This window comes from Peromyscus maniculatus, chromosome 3, assembly GCF_049852395.1.
Source record: "Peromyscus maniculatus bairdii isolate BWxNUB_F1_BW_parent chromosome 3, HU_Pman_BW_mat_3.1, whole genome shotgun sequence".
NCBI lineage: Eukaryota > Metazoa > Chordata > Mammalia > Rodentia > Cricetidae > Peromyscus > Peromyscus maniculatus.
The window spans coordinates 4,367,490-4,381,251 of record NC_134854.1 but is presented as its reverse complement, the minus strand read 5'-3'; the positions used below and the strand labels follow the sequence as shown (position 1 = coordinate 4,381,251).

The 13,762-nt window shown below is 38.3% G+C and overlaps 1 protein-coding gene across 10 annotated transcripts in view; it reads right to left on the bottom strand.

The window, feature by feature from the left end:
• Cadps2 (calcium dependent secretion activator 2) overlaps positions 1-13,762 on the bottom strand; it is a 544,863-nt gene that overhangs the window by 327,925 nt on the left and 203,176 nt on the right. For all 10 annotated transcript variants that reach the window (XM_016006862.3, XM_016006864.3, XM_076566153.1 and 7 more), the window contains exon 3: positions 5,670-6,002. In XM_016006862.3, coding sequence (XP_015862348.3) covers positions 5,670-6,002 — 333 coding nt within the window. The remainder of the gene's footprint in view (positions 1-5,669; positions 6,003-13,762) is intronic.

Below are 13,762 nucleotides of genomic sequence, written 5' to 3'. Positions count from 1 at the left end.
GTGGAGGATCCAGGTGTAGGTTAGCAGTTTAAAGGTTTGCTCATAAGGTCAAAAAAAAAAAAAAAAAAAGGCTGAAGATATACAGTAAAAGGTAAAAGATGTCCAGACTGAAAAACCTCTAAACAGGTTACAGTGTGTTTAGCAATGTGTATAGGCTTAAGAAAAGAAAAAGGGTATAGTCATAGAAAGAAATGAATAGTTTAAAAATAATAATAAAATCTTTCAAGAGAGAGTAAAAGTAATATAAAAGAAAAAAGCCACATAAGATGGGAAATACACAGGGAGTCTGGATCCTGTATGTTATTGTGTTGATTTTGAATTTTTTGATTGTTGAAAAGCAAAGGAGAGCTCCTAAGAGACATGGAATTGAAGCAGGGACTGTTGAAATAAATCAGCCTATAGGCATTTAGGAATGCCTTAACTTTTAAAAAGTCAAAAAATATATTTGCCAAATGGAAATAAAAAATATTTTGGAGTTTTGTTCCACAGGAGATAAGATGCTGTGGATTCCTTCTGGGTTAATATGGATCAGGTTTGATCAGGGGAGACCTCCTGAAACTTGACAGGTAATATCTATCAACAAAGGTTAAGGTTGGTGTTCTCAGGACTTGGGATTATATTTGGGATACTTCATTCACAGACAGCAGGAAGCAGTTTGGAGAACACTATGTCCACTTCACCAAAAGATGGGGTAGGGTGTCTTTGGTTATTTGGTGGGTTACAGATATTTGTTAGAATTTAAGGGAATATAGGAATGGAAGATGGAAGGGTAGATTGTCAAATATACTTTAAATAGGGTAGATTATTGAATCTACTATAAACTAAGGGATAACTATTGATCTCAAATATTTTGTATTTGTAAGGACTTTTGTATATTAATACAAATTTAAGTTAACTTTTGTTACAACTCTCTCTCTCTCCCCTCTTTTCTAAAGGGTTTTTGTGTATTGATACAATTTTTTAAGGATGTTTTTGTTACCACATATTGTATGTATGTTTGTACTCTTGTTTAAGGTATTGTAACTATGCAGCTCATTTAAAAATGTAAGGTAAAGTTGTAGTTTTTGAAAGCTATTATTATAAACTATATAGGACAATCAATAAACATAGGTCAGTAGTTAGTCATTTAAAACAATCAAATTTATAGATATGTTAGGTATGTTTTCTAGGTTAAATAGATATAATTTAGATAGATGGTCTTCAAATACTTCAAAGAACTATAGAATATAGCATTTAAAATGTTTTGTTAACTTAAAGGTTTTCAAGACAGTGAGACACATCTGCTCCATGCAGCACCAATTTCCTTCAGAGAAGATGATGATGGAAAATGGAAAAACTCCTTATGGAGTTTGCTTTCATTGTGGCAAGGTTAGCTACTGGGAAAAGAAACTGTTCTTGCCTTTGACTGCTGACAATGTGCTGTGCAGACTGGACATGCAAGACATACAGAGAAAAGACTGTTGAACTTTGCCAAAACAAGGCAGAACAGTCCTTCAAAAATTCCTGCTTCACAGAAGAGTCTGCCAGACATTCTGTAGGACACAGAGGAAAGTGACTGATGAACTTTGCCAAAATAAGGCAGGACAGTCCAAAGCTCCTGCTTCATAGAAAAGTCTGCCAGATATTCTAGGCCTGTAGGCTAAAGATGTATGCCCCAGTGTTGCAGAGGAACTTTGGAAGACTGTCCAGGCAGTGAACTGTCTCTGTTGTTAGATAATATTACAAATTTCTGTGTCTTTGATGGAGTTGAAGACTAGATAGTTATAGTTTCAGTTTTCCTTAGTTATGATAGACAGTAAATTATGTGTACAACTTTGGAGTCTCTAAGATGGATGGATGGTGGAGTGCTTTCTCTGAATTTTCTAAATGTAAATGGACTGAATATTGTAAATTAATTCTTACTCGATAACTTTTTGTTGTATGTAATTATATTATGTTAGAGTTAAAAAACTTTCTTTTTAGACAGGTTGTAGAATATTATTTTAAGGTGTATTACTTTTTTTATGTTGCATTTGTTTAAGTCTGTGAAGCTGTGTTACTTTGCCTGTATAAAACATCTGGTAGTCCAATAAAGAGCTGAATGGCCCATAGTAAGGCAGGAGAAAGGATAGGTATGGCTGGCAGGCAGAGAAAATATATAGAAGGAGAAAGTGGGAAGGAAGAAGAAATAACCAGAGAAGGAGCCAGCCATCCAGTTACACAGCAAGTCACGGAATAAGAACAAGATTTTTAGAAGTAAGAGAAAGGGAAAAGCCCAGAAACAAAAGTAGACGGGATAATATAAGTTAAGGAAAGCAGGCAAGAAACAAGCCAAGCTAAGGCCAGGTGTTTATAATTAAGAATAAGCTTCTGTGAGAGATTTATTTGGGAGCTGGGTGGCAGGCCACCCAAAAGAGCAAAAAACAACTAACAACAGATGTGAGATGCAGACTCTCTGTGAAAAGCACAGAGAAGCTCAGAGTCAAGGAACACAGGAACCAAACAAGTACGGATGGAGGAGGAGTTAAGGAATCCTACTCCTCACTGCTGAACTATTTCCTGCTGACAGACTCAGAGAGAGAGCAAATCATTGCCTTCAGTTATGTACCCACTGATGATCCCACCAGGCACAATGACACAGTGAACACCATTATGGTGAGTAAATGAATTACTTGCAGTGTTACTTTATTATTAATTAATTCTTAATTTATTCATCTAAAATTATTCACAATAAAATTAGTGATGCAAAATAAGGAACATGAATAGGATACAGAAATTTTAAAAGAAAGATTTGCATAAAGGTTAAAGATAAACATACATACATTATAGAAGAAGTCACTTCCAATCTAGTGGTCACACAATGGCCTTGGTTAAACTAAGTGCATCATAAACAAAACCAAGTCTTGAATGTGGGAAAGGAACAGGTAGAAATGGGTGGGGGTTGCTAGAGATGGAAGGGAAGTGATAGAGTATGAGCAAGAGAGAAAACTGAATACATTATAAACATGTATAAAACTGTCAAATACAATTAGTCAGTTAAAAAGAAAAACAAAACAGAAACACAAACATACTGGGGGATTTTGAAGTTTCTTGCATGTATGGCCACAGAAAAAAGGCACAACCCAATCCATGGTCATATTAGGACAATTCTTGAAAGCCTTATTAGCTCAGATCCTATCACCTGATATAACATACCTGGCTTTCTAGACCAATTCAAGATGCATGTAAAGAGATGAAAAGGACTCTGATGGGACAAAGCAAACATCTGATCCAAAAGCAACTGTCAAATGAAGAGATTTAATTACAACTATTAATATGCTGATAGTCTCAAAGGAAAAAATTTAAAACTCAACAGAAAGTGCTAGTGCTAATAAAAAAAAAATCACTGTAACAGTAATGAAGAACATTTTATTCATAATAGAAAAGTTAACTGCTTAAAACAATAATTGTCACAATGTATTGAATGACTATAGCATATCATAGTCAAAATAAATTATACCAATACATCATAAGAAAGAAAGAACTTGGGAACACTGAATTGTAGGGAAGCTGAATTGTACTTAAAATTCTCTAGTGTCACATGAGGGATGACTTGGGTTCTTTTAAGATCTAATGTATAGCCGGGCGGTGGTGGCGCACGCCTTTAATCCCAGCACTCGGGAGGCAGAGCCAGGCGGATCGCTGTGAGTTCGAGGCCAGCCTGGGCTACCAAGTGAGCTCCAGGAAAGGCGCAAAACTACGCAGAGAAACCCTGTCTCGAAAAACCAAAAAAAAAAAAAAAAAAAAAAAAGATCTAATGTATAACAGGATACCTAGTAAATATACTTAAAAACTGAATATGTGTGCCATATCAAAAGAATATATAAAAGGAAATCACAACAAGTATTAAAAGCTACAGAAGACAGAAAATGAGATAGGGACAAAGGAAAATAGCGAGGTTGTGGCAATGGATTATATTATTTAAGTCAACTACAGTAATGAGTGGTTTAAACACATGCATTGAAAGGCAAAACTATCTGAGTAGGTGTAAACAAAACAAACCTTCAAAACTCAATTACATCTTTGAAAATAAAGAATTATGTTAAAAGTCAACACAAGGAAACAATATCTACCTCTAATCATAGGAAAGCTGCAGCTAGCTCCATTAGTCTAAGACAAAGTAGGCTTTAGAGAAACAAAAAAAAAATCATGATAAAAGATGCAATTTTACAAGAAGTCAGAACAGGTCCTAATAGACATGTCTACATGAGGCAAATTCTGATAGAACTGAATGAAAACATAAAATCCACTATTACATCAGTGATTTGAATTGGAAGTATTGTGTGCTACAAGTCACAGAAGAGAGAAATTACAAGGTCCAAACCTCAAATGTAAGAACAGTCTTATAAAGACGACAAAAGATTTTTTGTTAATAACTATTACCCTATAATATGTAGAATTGTATTTTACAGGCCTACCATAAGCAGTATAAACTGAAATGTGTAGATAATTACTTGGGGGTTCTACCACTCCACTCCATTTGGAACATGGAAAGTGGTTTGTTCAGCTTGTTTTCTTTAACTTAGTGAAACTTTTGATAAATAAATTTTCTCTAAACAGCTACTGAGTGATTGAATCTCAATTTTATTACTTAGTTATGTTCATCAACATTACCTGTTCAAAAGGCCACCTATGGATACTATGAGAGCAATGTCTTAGGTGTACATATTTGTTAATATATAAGATTGTGATGTGCAGTCATCCTCCACTATCAAACCACCACCTGGCTTAATGACAATGTGAAAATAATCATAGTGAGTGCACAAATTGTTTGTAGGGTTAAGTGACATATTAATTTATTATCATTAACTAATTCTTAATTTATTAATCTAAAATTATTCACAAATTGGTTGATCCAAAGTAAGGAACATGAATAGGATGCAGAAATTAAGAAAAAAATGAATTTACAAAAAGATTAAAAATAAATATGTATACAATATAGAAGTGCAATTCTTAATGAATTTTAAAATGGTAGAATTTCAGTAATTTGAATTGTATATTAGGGCTGAGTTAAATAATGTATACACCCAAAATAAGCAAGAAATGCAAAAAATCTAAGGCATACATTATTAGACAAATCATTCAGTCTAAAAATGAAAACCATATGAGATTTTATTCAATTTTTCATATGCATGACTAGAATAACAACTTAAGAGAAAACAAATTATTAGTTGTCATTGCTTTAAATTAGCCAGTTTAACAATCATCCTCAATTCATTGCTTCCACGCTGAGGTAAAGAAAAATATTTGAAATTTCAATTATTTCCATAATACTCTGAAGACTAGCATCATACCTTTATGACAAATTATTTTGCACTGAGGAGCACTGGCTTATGATATATTGGGGACATTGTTGAGGCAGCAGATGATTGTCATTTTTCTATTCAGGGTTCACCATGTATATGCCTAGTAGGCACACACTTGATGTCCTTAAGTAGGACACATGTGACTAATTGTGACTCACTAATGATACTGACATTCTTCTCCCTCCACTCAACTTTTTTCAAAGATGCTTTCAAATATCACTCTTCGATTTATTAAAATTCAATCTCACTCAACTATTCAAGAAAATTGATTGTAGGATGCAAAACACTTCTTCATAGGGTAATAAACACTCAACATTCCTTCCACGCATCAGACATAGCACTTACCTGGCATGCATTATAAAGTAGCTGGTGTTCCAGTTTTTTAATACCCAAGATCTGCTGGAACATTTCATAGAGCTGCTCCTTGCTCAGAATAAGCTCAGACACGGCACTCAGGGTCATCCTGTTTGGTTGTTTACACAAGTCTTCTTCACCCCTGTAAATGGCATCATATTTGGCTATCCATGAGCTCAGCACAGTCTCCTTGCTTAGGCCATCTATTTCCGGCAAGCTGCGTACACGTTTTTCTATGTTTTTCTTAAACACCTCTCTGAAATCATTAGCAGAACATCCTCCACTCTGAACCATTCTAGCCACTCGGTCACTCTTTAGAAAAACCTGAAAAACAAAATCAAACATATCTATAATTAGGTATGGTCACTAATACCTATCCTTTAAGCAATCTAGACAGGGCACTAAATGTTCTACCATGGCTCAAAGTGTATAACACAAGTATGTAGTGATATTGTGTTCCCCAATATATTGTTCACCCTAATAAACTTATCTGGGATCAGAGAACAGAACAGCCATTAGATACAGAGGCCAGAAAATGGTGGCACACACACCTTTAATCCTAGCATTCTGGAGGCAGAGATCCATCTGGATCTCTGTGAGTTCAAAGCCACATTGGAAACAGCCAGATATGGTGACACACGCCTTTAATCCCAGGAAGTGATGGCAGAAAGCAGAAAGGAATGTAAGGCATGAGAACCAGGAACTAGAGCTGGTTAAGCTTTTAGGCTTTTAGCAGCAGTTCAGCTGAGATCCATTTGGATGAGGACTCAGACGCTTCCAGTCTGAGGAAACAGGATCAGCTGAGAAGTTGGCAAGATGAGGTGGCTGTGGCTTATTCTGCTTCTCTGATCTTCCAGCATTCACTCCAATAACTGGCAGCGGATTTGTTTTTATTAATAAGAACTTTTAAGATTCATGATACACAAGTATAATACAATACATGGCAACATATGAACGGAGTCCCAAATCTCTCAAAACTGTTGAAAAGCTGAGAGAGGCAGTATGCAGTTCTGAAAACAATGGTCTAGGAAAACACAACATCCTCTGGCACTTTGACTTAGAGTAATGGTTCTCAACCTTCCTAATGCTGTGACACTTTAATACAGTTCCTCATGCTGTGGTGACCCCCAACCATAAAATTATTTTTGTTACTACTTCATAACTATAATTTTGTTCCTGTTATGCATTTTAATATAAATATCTGTGTTTTCCAATGGTCTTAGGTGACCCTCGTTCCACCCCCAGAGGGGTCATGACCCACAGGTTGAGAACTTCTAACTTAGAACTTCCCAGATTCAGAAACTAGAAGAACTAAACTTCTGTTGTTTATAACTCTCTCATCAGCTGGTCACCTCCTTCATTCTCACTCAAATCGTTAAGAAAGTAGTTGGAAATACATTACCAACTTTCCTACATATATTTGGGAGTCCCAGGCAACTCTGAAGTACACAGGGTGTGGAGCCCGAAAGTTTTGTAGAACTACAACTGAAGTCAATAAACATCCTATGTAGCTGTTAACCCAAATTACTTCATGACTCAGAGGTCAGAGATGTTTGTCTCTTTCTCTGATTTCATCAGCTCCACAGCTTCAATACTTGTCTGATAGCAAGAGAAAATGGATATGAGGAGAGAAAAAAATACCTGTAAGAGAGTTGTGAGTTTCTACTAATACTAGGTAAGAATATAGCACATCTAATATTTATTATTACCAGGTAACATAATCAACTAAAGAGTAAAAAATAATTACAGAGAAACAGACTAAAGAAACATATAGGGGGAGATGGGTAGCAATCAATAATGTTCTATTTTGAAGAGACACAAGACTTGGTACTGATCTTTCTCTTCTAAGTTATGAATCTAAAGACCATTGCAGATTCATTCAACAACTGTTTTGTCAACGATATGCATATGAATCCAACTATTTTGTCACCAATATTAATATTATACTGTTATTGTTTCTGATTTCTTCTTATATGACAGAATTTTTCCAGAAGAAACTGAAAAACTAATGCAACTACCATGTATTATTACATGCTGCTACTACTGTGCTTATAGGACAAAAATGTCAATTAAGTTAGTGTGTGTGTGTGTGTGTGTGTGTGTGTGTGTGTGTGTGTGTGTTCACATGCCCGCATGCATGCATGCATGTGAGGGTTAGCATATCAAGTATCTTTATCACTCTTCTCCTAGTCCTCTGTGGCCAGGTCTTTCCCTGTATTGTGGCTTTTGTTTTCTTAGGTTGGAAACCAGCCAGCTCCAGTTACCCTCTGAGGCTTGGTCTCTCCATGAACCTGTGGCTTTCACTCCATTAGCTAGACTGGAAGCTAACCAGCTCCAGTGATCCTGTCCTGACTGCACCTGAGCATTGGAGTTATAGGCATGTAGGGAAAACCTGTAACAACATGGGTTTTGGGTCCCTATGATTGTGCTGTAAGCATTCTTGACTGCTGAGCTGTAGCTCCAGCTCCCCAAAGCGCAAGTTTGTTCCTAAGAACTCACTCAGAATGATTACGTACTCTTAAGTTAGGATTACACCATTTGACTATTCCACCACATCCGTATATGTGCAAACCAGTCACAAACATGTACCACACAAATCAGGTGACTCACTTGTCCCACTATCTGGCATATGTGGCCTCCTGACTCCAAAATTTTCCCAAATGTTTTAGTTCTCCCTTGGGTAATTCACAAAAGCTTTTTTTGTTTCTTATTTCATCCAATTACTCTTAGATATTTTGGTCACTTGACTCCATACTACAGTATTAGTTGCTTCTACCTGAGGCAATCACATACATAAAATATACACACAATGCATGCTATCTCTTTACAGTTATGGATCTCTTACAATTGGAAAGTCTCTATATCTTGGTTTTTATGTCTCCAAGCCAATCAAATTATATCTGGACAGGTATAAGAACAATGGTGGCTTGTACCTATAGACCCAGGACATGGCAAGCTGAGCTGGGGGGGGGTGCCTTTTCAGAGCCCATCTACACTGGCAGATTCCCAGTAAATTCCAGAGGCTAGAATCTCCCTGTAGATTCATTCACCCCAGAACTCTCAAGGAACAGATCCCCTATGTCCACCACTGTGGCAATGTAATAATTTATTGTTATACCATGAAATATGTTTAGTGAGGTCAGGGGTTGGTAGAATGGAATTCTCTTCTGGATTTCTTCCTTCTTCTGTCAGATGCCGTGACTCCTATTTCTAATATTTCTTTTATTGCTTTCTTTGCCCATAGTAGCCATTCACTCTTGTTTATGCATTGCCTCTTGTTCATGTATTTCCTGTTCAATTTTATGTACTTTGCTTCTCAGTTGATTCAAGAAAAGAACTACTGGTGCTATATGTAATGTTGCTTCCCCAGAAAATACCTAAAGTTGAATCTTTTTAGAAATTGTGTAATGTGTATACCATGAACAGCAAAATATAAATTTAAATACAAATATCTCAAGTCTCACTACAGGAAAACTATTGATTTCTAACACTCTACTCGAGCAGTTATTTTGTTTTTTCACCTTATGTCTAACATATAACCAAGAGGTAGAGTCCCCATAAGTGACCCTAGTTTTGAAGCAAAACCATGAATGAATATCGTTTCTGGACTGTTTTTCTCCTAGAAAACCATAACCAAGGCTTCACTAACTCACTCCAACTATATAATTGACATTTGCTAAATGGTAACAAAATGCTAGGATTCTGCTAAGTGTTTGTGGCACACACATGAATCCATCAAAGACCAAATCCTGACAAGTTCACGCTCCCTGAGGGAGAAAGATCAACAACAAAAGGAAACAGGGCAAGAACAATAATAGATGCTCATATAAAAGGAGAGAAAACCAAAGAAATGGAGTTACCAACTCAGGTGGGAAGTGAGAGAGAGAATGGGGAGAGCCCAGAACAGAGACCTGTGTCTTTAACAGCCTGTGAACTGTAAAGATAAAAGGGCGAGTGTTTAAGAAAAGTAAATGAATAGGAACAAAATGAATAGAGGAATAAAACATTAAGATCTTCAAAGAGAAATCTGAAAACTTTCCTACTATATACAGATATTAAATATGAATGACTACAGCCAAAAAATTTAACCAGGAAGACCAGTAGAGATTAGAAGAGAAAATGAAGTGTGCAAGAGAGAAGTCCAGGTTCTAGTTGATGATGTTGTAATGGTTAACCTTGCTTACCAACTTGATTAGATATGGAATCAACTAAGGTGGGTCTGGAGAATGTTTCCTAGAAAGATAAAATGAGATGGGAACATCCTACTGGGTAGGCAGCACTTCCCCAAGTGGGCATTCAATACATAAAGAGGTCAGAGGGAAAACAAGTGCCGATTTATCCTGTAGGCCTTCACTTCTTGCTAGTATGACTGTTGATGACTTTTACTGACATCAGAATCTACCGTCTTCAGCCTTCCAACAAAGACAAGACCAGCAGCTCCCTGAGTATATTTCTGGGCTTTCAGTGTTAAATGAGAACGGCTGAGTCATCCAGCCACATAGCCTGAGCAGCCCTGCAATCCACAGCCTGATGACCCATTCTATAGCATGTAGGCCCATCTATTAAATCCCCATTGTGATATCTATTCACTTTATCAGTTCTCTCCCTCAGTGGCAGTGGTTCTCAACATTCCTCATGTTGTGGTGACCCCCAGCCATAGATTTATTTTTGTTGCTACTTCATAACTCTAATTTTGCTACTGTTATAAACTGTAATGTAAATATCTGATATGTGACCCCCAAACGAGTCCTGAACCACAGGTTGAGAACCACTGTTCTAAAGAATCCTTACTAATGCAGGGGCCTAGGGTGGCTAGATGACCTAGTGTGAACACATTGAGCAGAATGTTTCAAACAGTGGTGCCAGCAACAAGGGCAGATAGCAAACTACTGGATCTAAGACAGAGACCCATGACCAAAAGGAGACTGCAGCCTTGATGAACTAGCACAAGGGTGGCAAGGCTAGAAGAAGGTGAGGCAGGGAGGAGAGAAGACAGAATGGTAGAATACTTCGTGAGGTACTAGATATGGAACCTAAGGTGGGAAAAGTAAGATTTTCACTCTTTCTATAACTGTAACTACAATAAATAATAAAGGTGGAAACGTGTATCTACTTTTTAAATCAAAGTGGTAGATATTGTAAGTGTCAGGAATACCTAATTTGGTTTGGGTAGTGGTCAGGAAAAAAAAGTACAGTTAAGATAAAATAATAAAAGTACAGAGAAGAACAAAAGCCTTTAAGTGACTAAATTAAAGAAAACAAAACCAACAAAAAAAAATGTATCCAGTAGCAGTGAGGAGAATCATGGAAACAGAAAGCAAATACACACACACTAGCAGCTAATCGAGGAGATACTTCCAAAGACAGCAGCAAGAAAGAACCAGAGGCCTCTAGAACAAACGGATCAAATGAAAACAGATCTGTTTGCCGTTTCCTGCTCCCAGGTCACCTTGGGCAGGGGACATTTATTGAACTGAAGATGGAAGAAGAGCCAGCTGCAGGAGGGAACCAAGGGGACCGGACACAATAAAGTTGATAAAGGAACCCTAAACTGTGCTTTTAGAAAGTGTGAATGGAAAAGAAAGTCTGAGAGAAGCATGTTTGGGTGGGAGCTCTACTCAACCCCCGACACCCTGGCAACCCTATACCCCAAGAGTCTGAAATGTTCTGATGGAAGATCCACCTCAACTCCCCTCCCCCATCTCTTTCCCCAAACTCACCCCTTCAAAGCCCACCAAACACAGCTCCTCCCCCAGAGATGCTCAAGACCACTCCCACAGGGTATATAAATTGTATCCCAGAAAACAAACATGTGGTTCTTCTGGTCTCTCACCCGGGTCTCCTCTCTGAGGGGCCTGGGAGTCACCCAGGAACGCTTAAACCTGGGCTTTTCTTGATTCGGTCTAATTTTGATGGCTGTGTTGGCGGAGAGGCCTATCAGGGTGCAAAAAGACTTATCAAAGCAGAGAGAAGCAAAGCTGGGAAATCACACTCAAGAAGTAGAAAAGGCAACTTGGTAGCACAGAAGACCCAGCAGAACTAACACTGGGTCACTTCTGAGATGAGGTTGGAACAGGCCATGGCACTCTTCCTTGCTCTTGGTCCTTTAACATGTGCCCCGTGGGAGGAAAGTTGCTGTGAAACAAGGACCTGAGGTCCTCAGTCTAACAGCCCTTAATGAACAGAAGTCTGTTCAGAACCACGTCAGTGAACTGGAAAGCTAATTCTTCAGTCTCTATTGATCCTTGAGGTGCCTGCAGTAATAGCTGACAACTTGATCTCATCCTTTTAAGAAACCTTAAGCGTGGGGGCTGGAGAGATGGCTCAGTGGTTAAGAGCACTGGCTGCTCTTCCAGAGGTCCTGAGTTCAATTCCCAGCAACCACATGGTGGCTCACAACCATCTATAATGAGATATGGCGCCCTCTTCTGGCCTGCAGGCATATATATAGGCAGAACACTGTATACATAATAAATAAATAAATCTTTAAAAAAAAAAAAAAAAAAAAAAAAAAACCTTAAGCGCAAACACACAGCCAGGCTGCCTCCTAGATTCCTACTTGAGAAAAGACGAGATAGTTCATGGCTTTTATGCTGATAGTTTTGAAATGACTTGTTCTAAAGGAAGAGATGCCTGCTCACACATCCACAAGGCATGTCCTCTTACTTCACTTGGGTCTCACTACCATCATCTCTTAAGAGGAATCTCCAGTCCTATTGTAACTTGCTATGCTATGTTTGGTTGATATCCCTGGGTGGCCTGCTCTTTTCCAAAAGGAAACAGAGTAGTGGATCTGGGGGAGACAGGAGATATAGGGGAGGGCCTGGGAGGAGAGGAGGAAGAGGAAACTGTGGCTGGGATATCTATGAGAGAAGAATAAAAAAAGGGGGGGGAATCCCTATCCTCCCTCTATCTCTCATTCATCATTCTTTCCCTCCTTACCCTGTTTTATTCTTTTGCACAAAACACTGCTGACATCTATTGATTATATGTTGCCCCAAAGTAAAAATAGGTGCCAATAGGGTTGATTCCATTTTGTTTGCTGATGAGTCTAAAGTCTAAAAAAAGCCTGTCACTTATCAGGATTCAAAGAAAGGTGTGTTGAAAATGTAGTAACTGCCTGAAGATGATCAACTCTTCAGTAACGAAGAACGTGTCCTAAGAGATGGATAGCTGCAGGAGAGACCAGAGGAAATGCACAAATCTATAACCAAAAGCACAGGTAAAGCCATGCTAAAAAGGCAGGGACTCCAGAATACAAGAGCTTTGTGGAGAACAGTTCTCTTGGCTCTGTACACAGAAGGCAGGGCCTGCTGCCCTGATGGTACACTTCCTTTCAGGGGTATCACGCTGATCACCATCTGACAGTTCTGGGGCACTCCACTTTGCTTCCAGCATCTCCACAAAGTGTGACCCACTAACACCCCCGTCCACATTCACTGTAAGCTACAGACAGAGACCCCTAATATTACTGAGTCCTCTTCTTATAAGCCCTAAGGGCACTTTAACTTCACAAGTCTCAGGTCAGTTTAAAACATTTCCCCACACCTCTGTGCCTCCCCTTCCAGTGTTACATACCGATTTCTATCCTTGAGACTTGGAAAACATTCCTGACAATCCCATTTTCTTCAGGCTATTTCTGCTCACACACAACTTGTCACTGTACTCCACTCATCCTACCCCAGGGGTCCTCCAATCCCCTTTCACCTCTTCACCTCCCCGCAAAAGTTCTTCATGTTTCTTCCTAGGACTAAATTGTCAGCTGACTCTTCACTGGTTTCCCCAGCTTGGGAGATTTCTGGCAGTTAGCAAGTCCCACTATTACTTTACCCAACACATTTTCTTCACCGATACAAAAATAATGTTAAACAACAACAACAACAACAGAAATCTCAGGTCATGTCAACTCAACAATTTAAAAATAAAATTGGTACCAAGGTCTCCATAGCCTTACAAAACTGCCAATTCTCTATCTTACCTGAAACTCACTCTCTGTGGATCTGTCTCCATGTTCTAGTCATCCAAAACTTTTACAGTCCATTTTATCATCATTTAATTATCTTCAGATCTCAGAGATTCCTCCC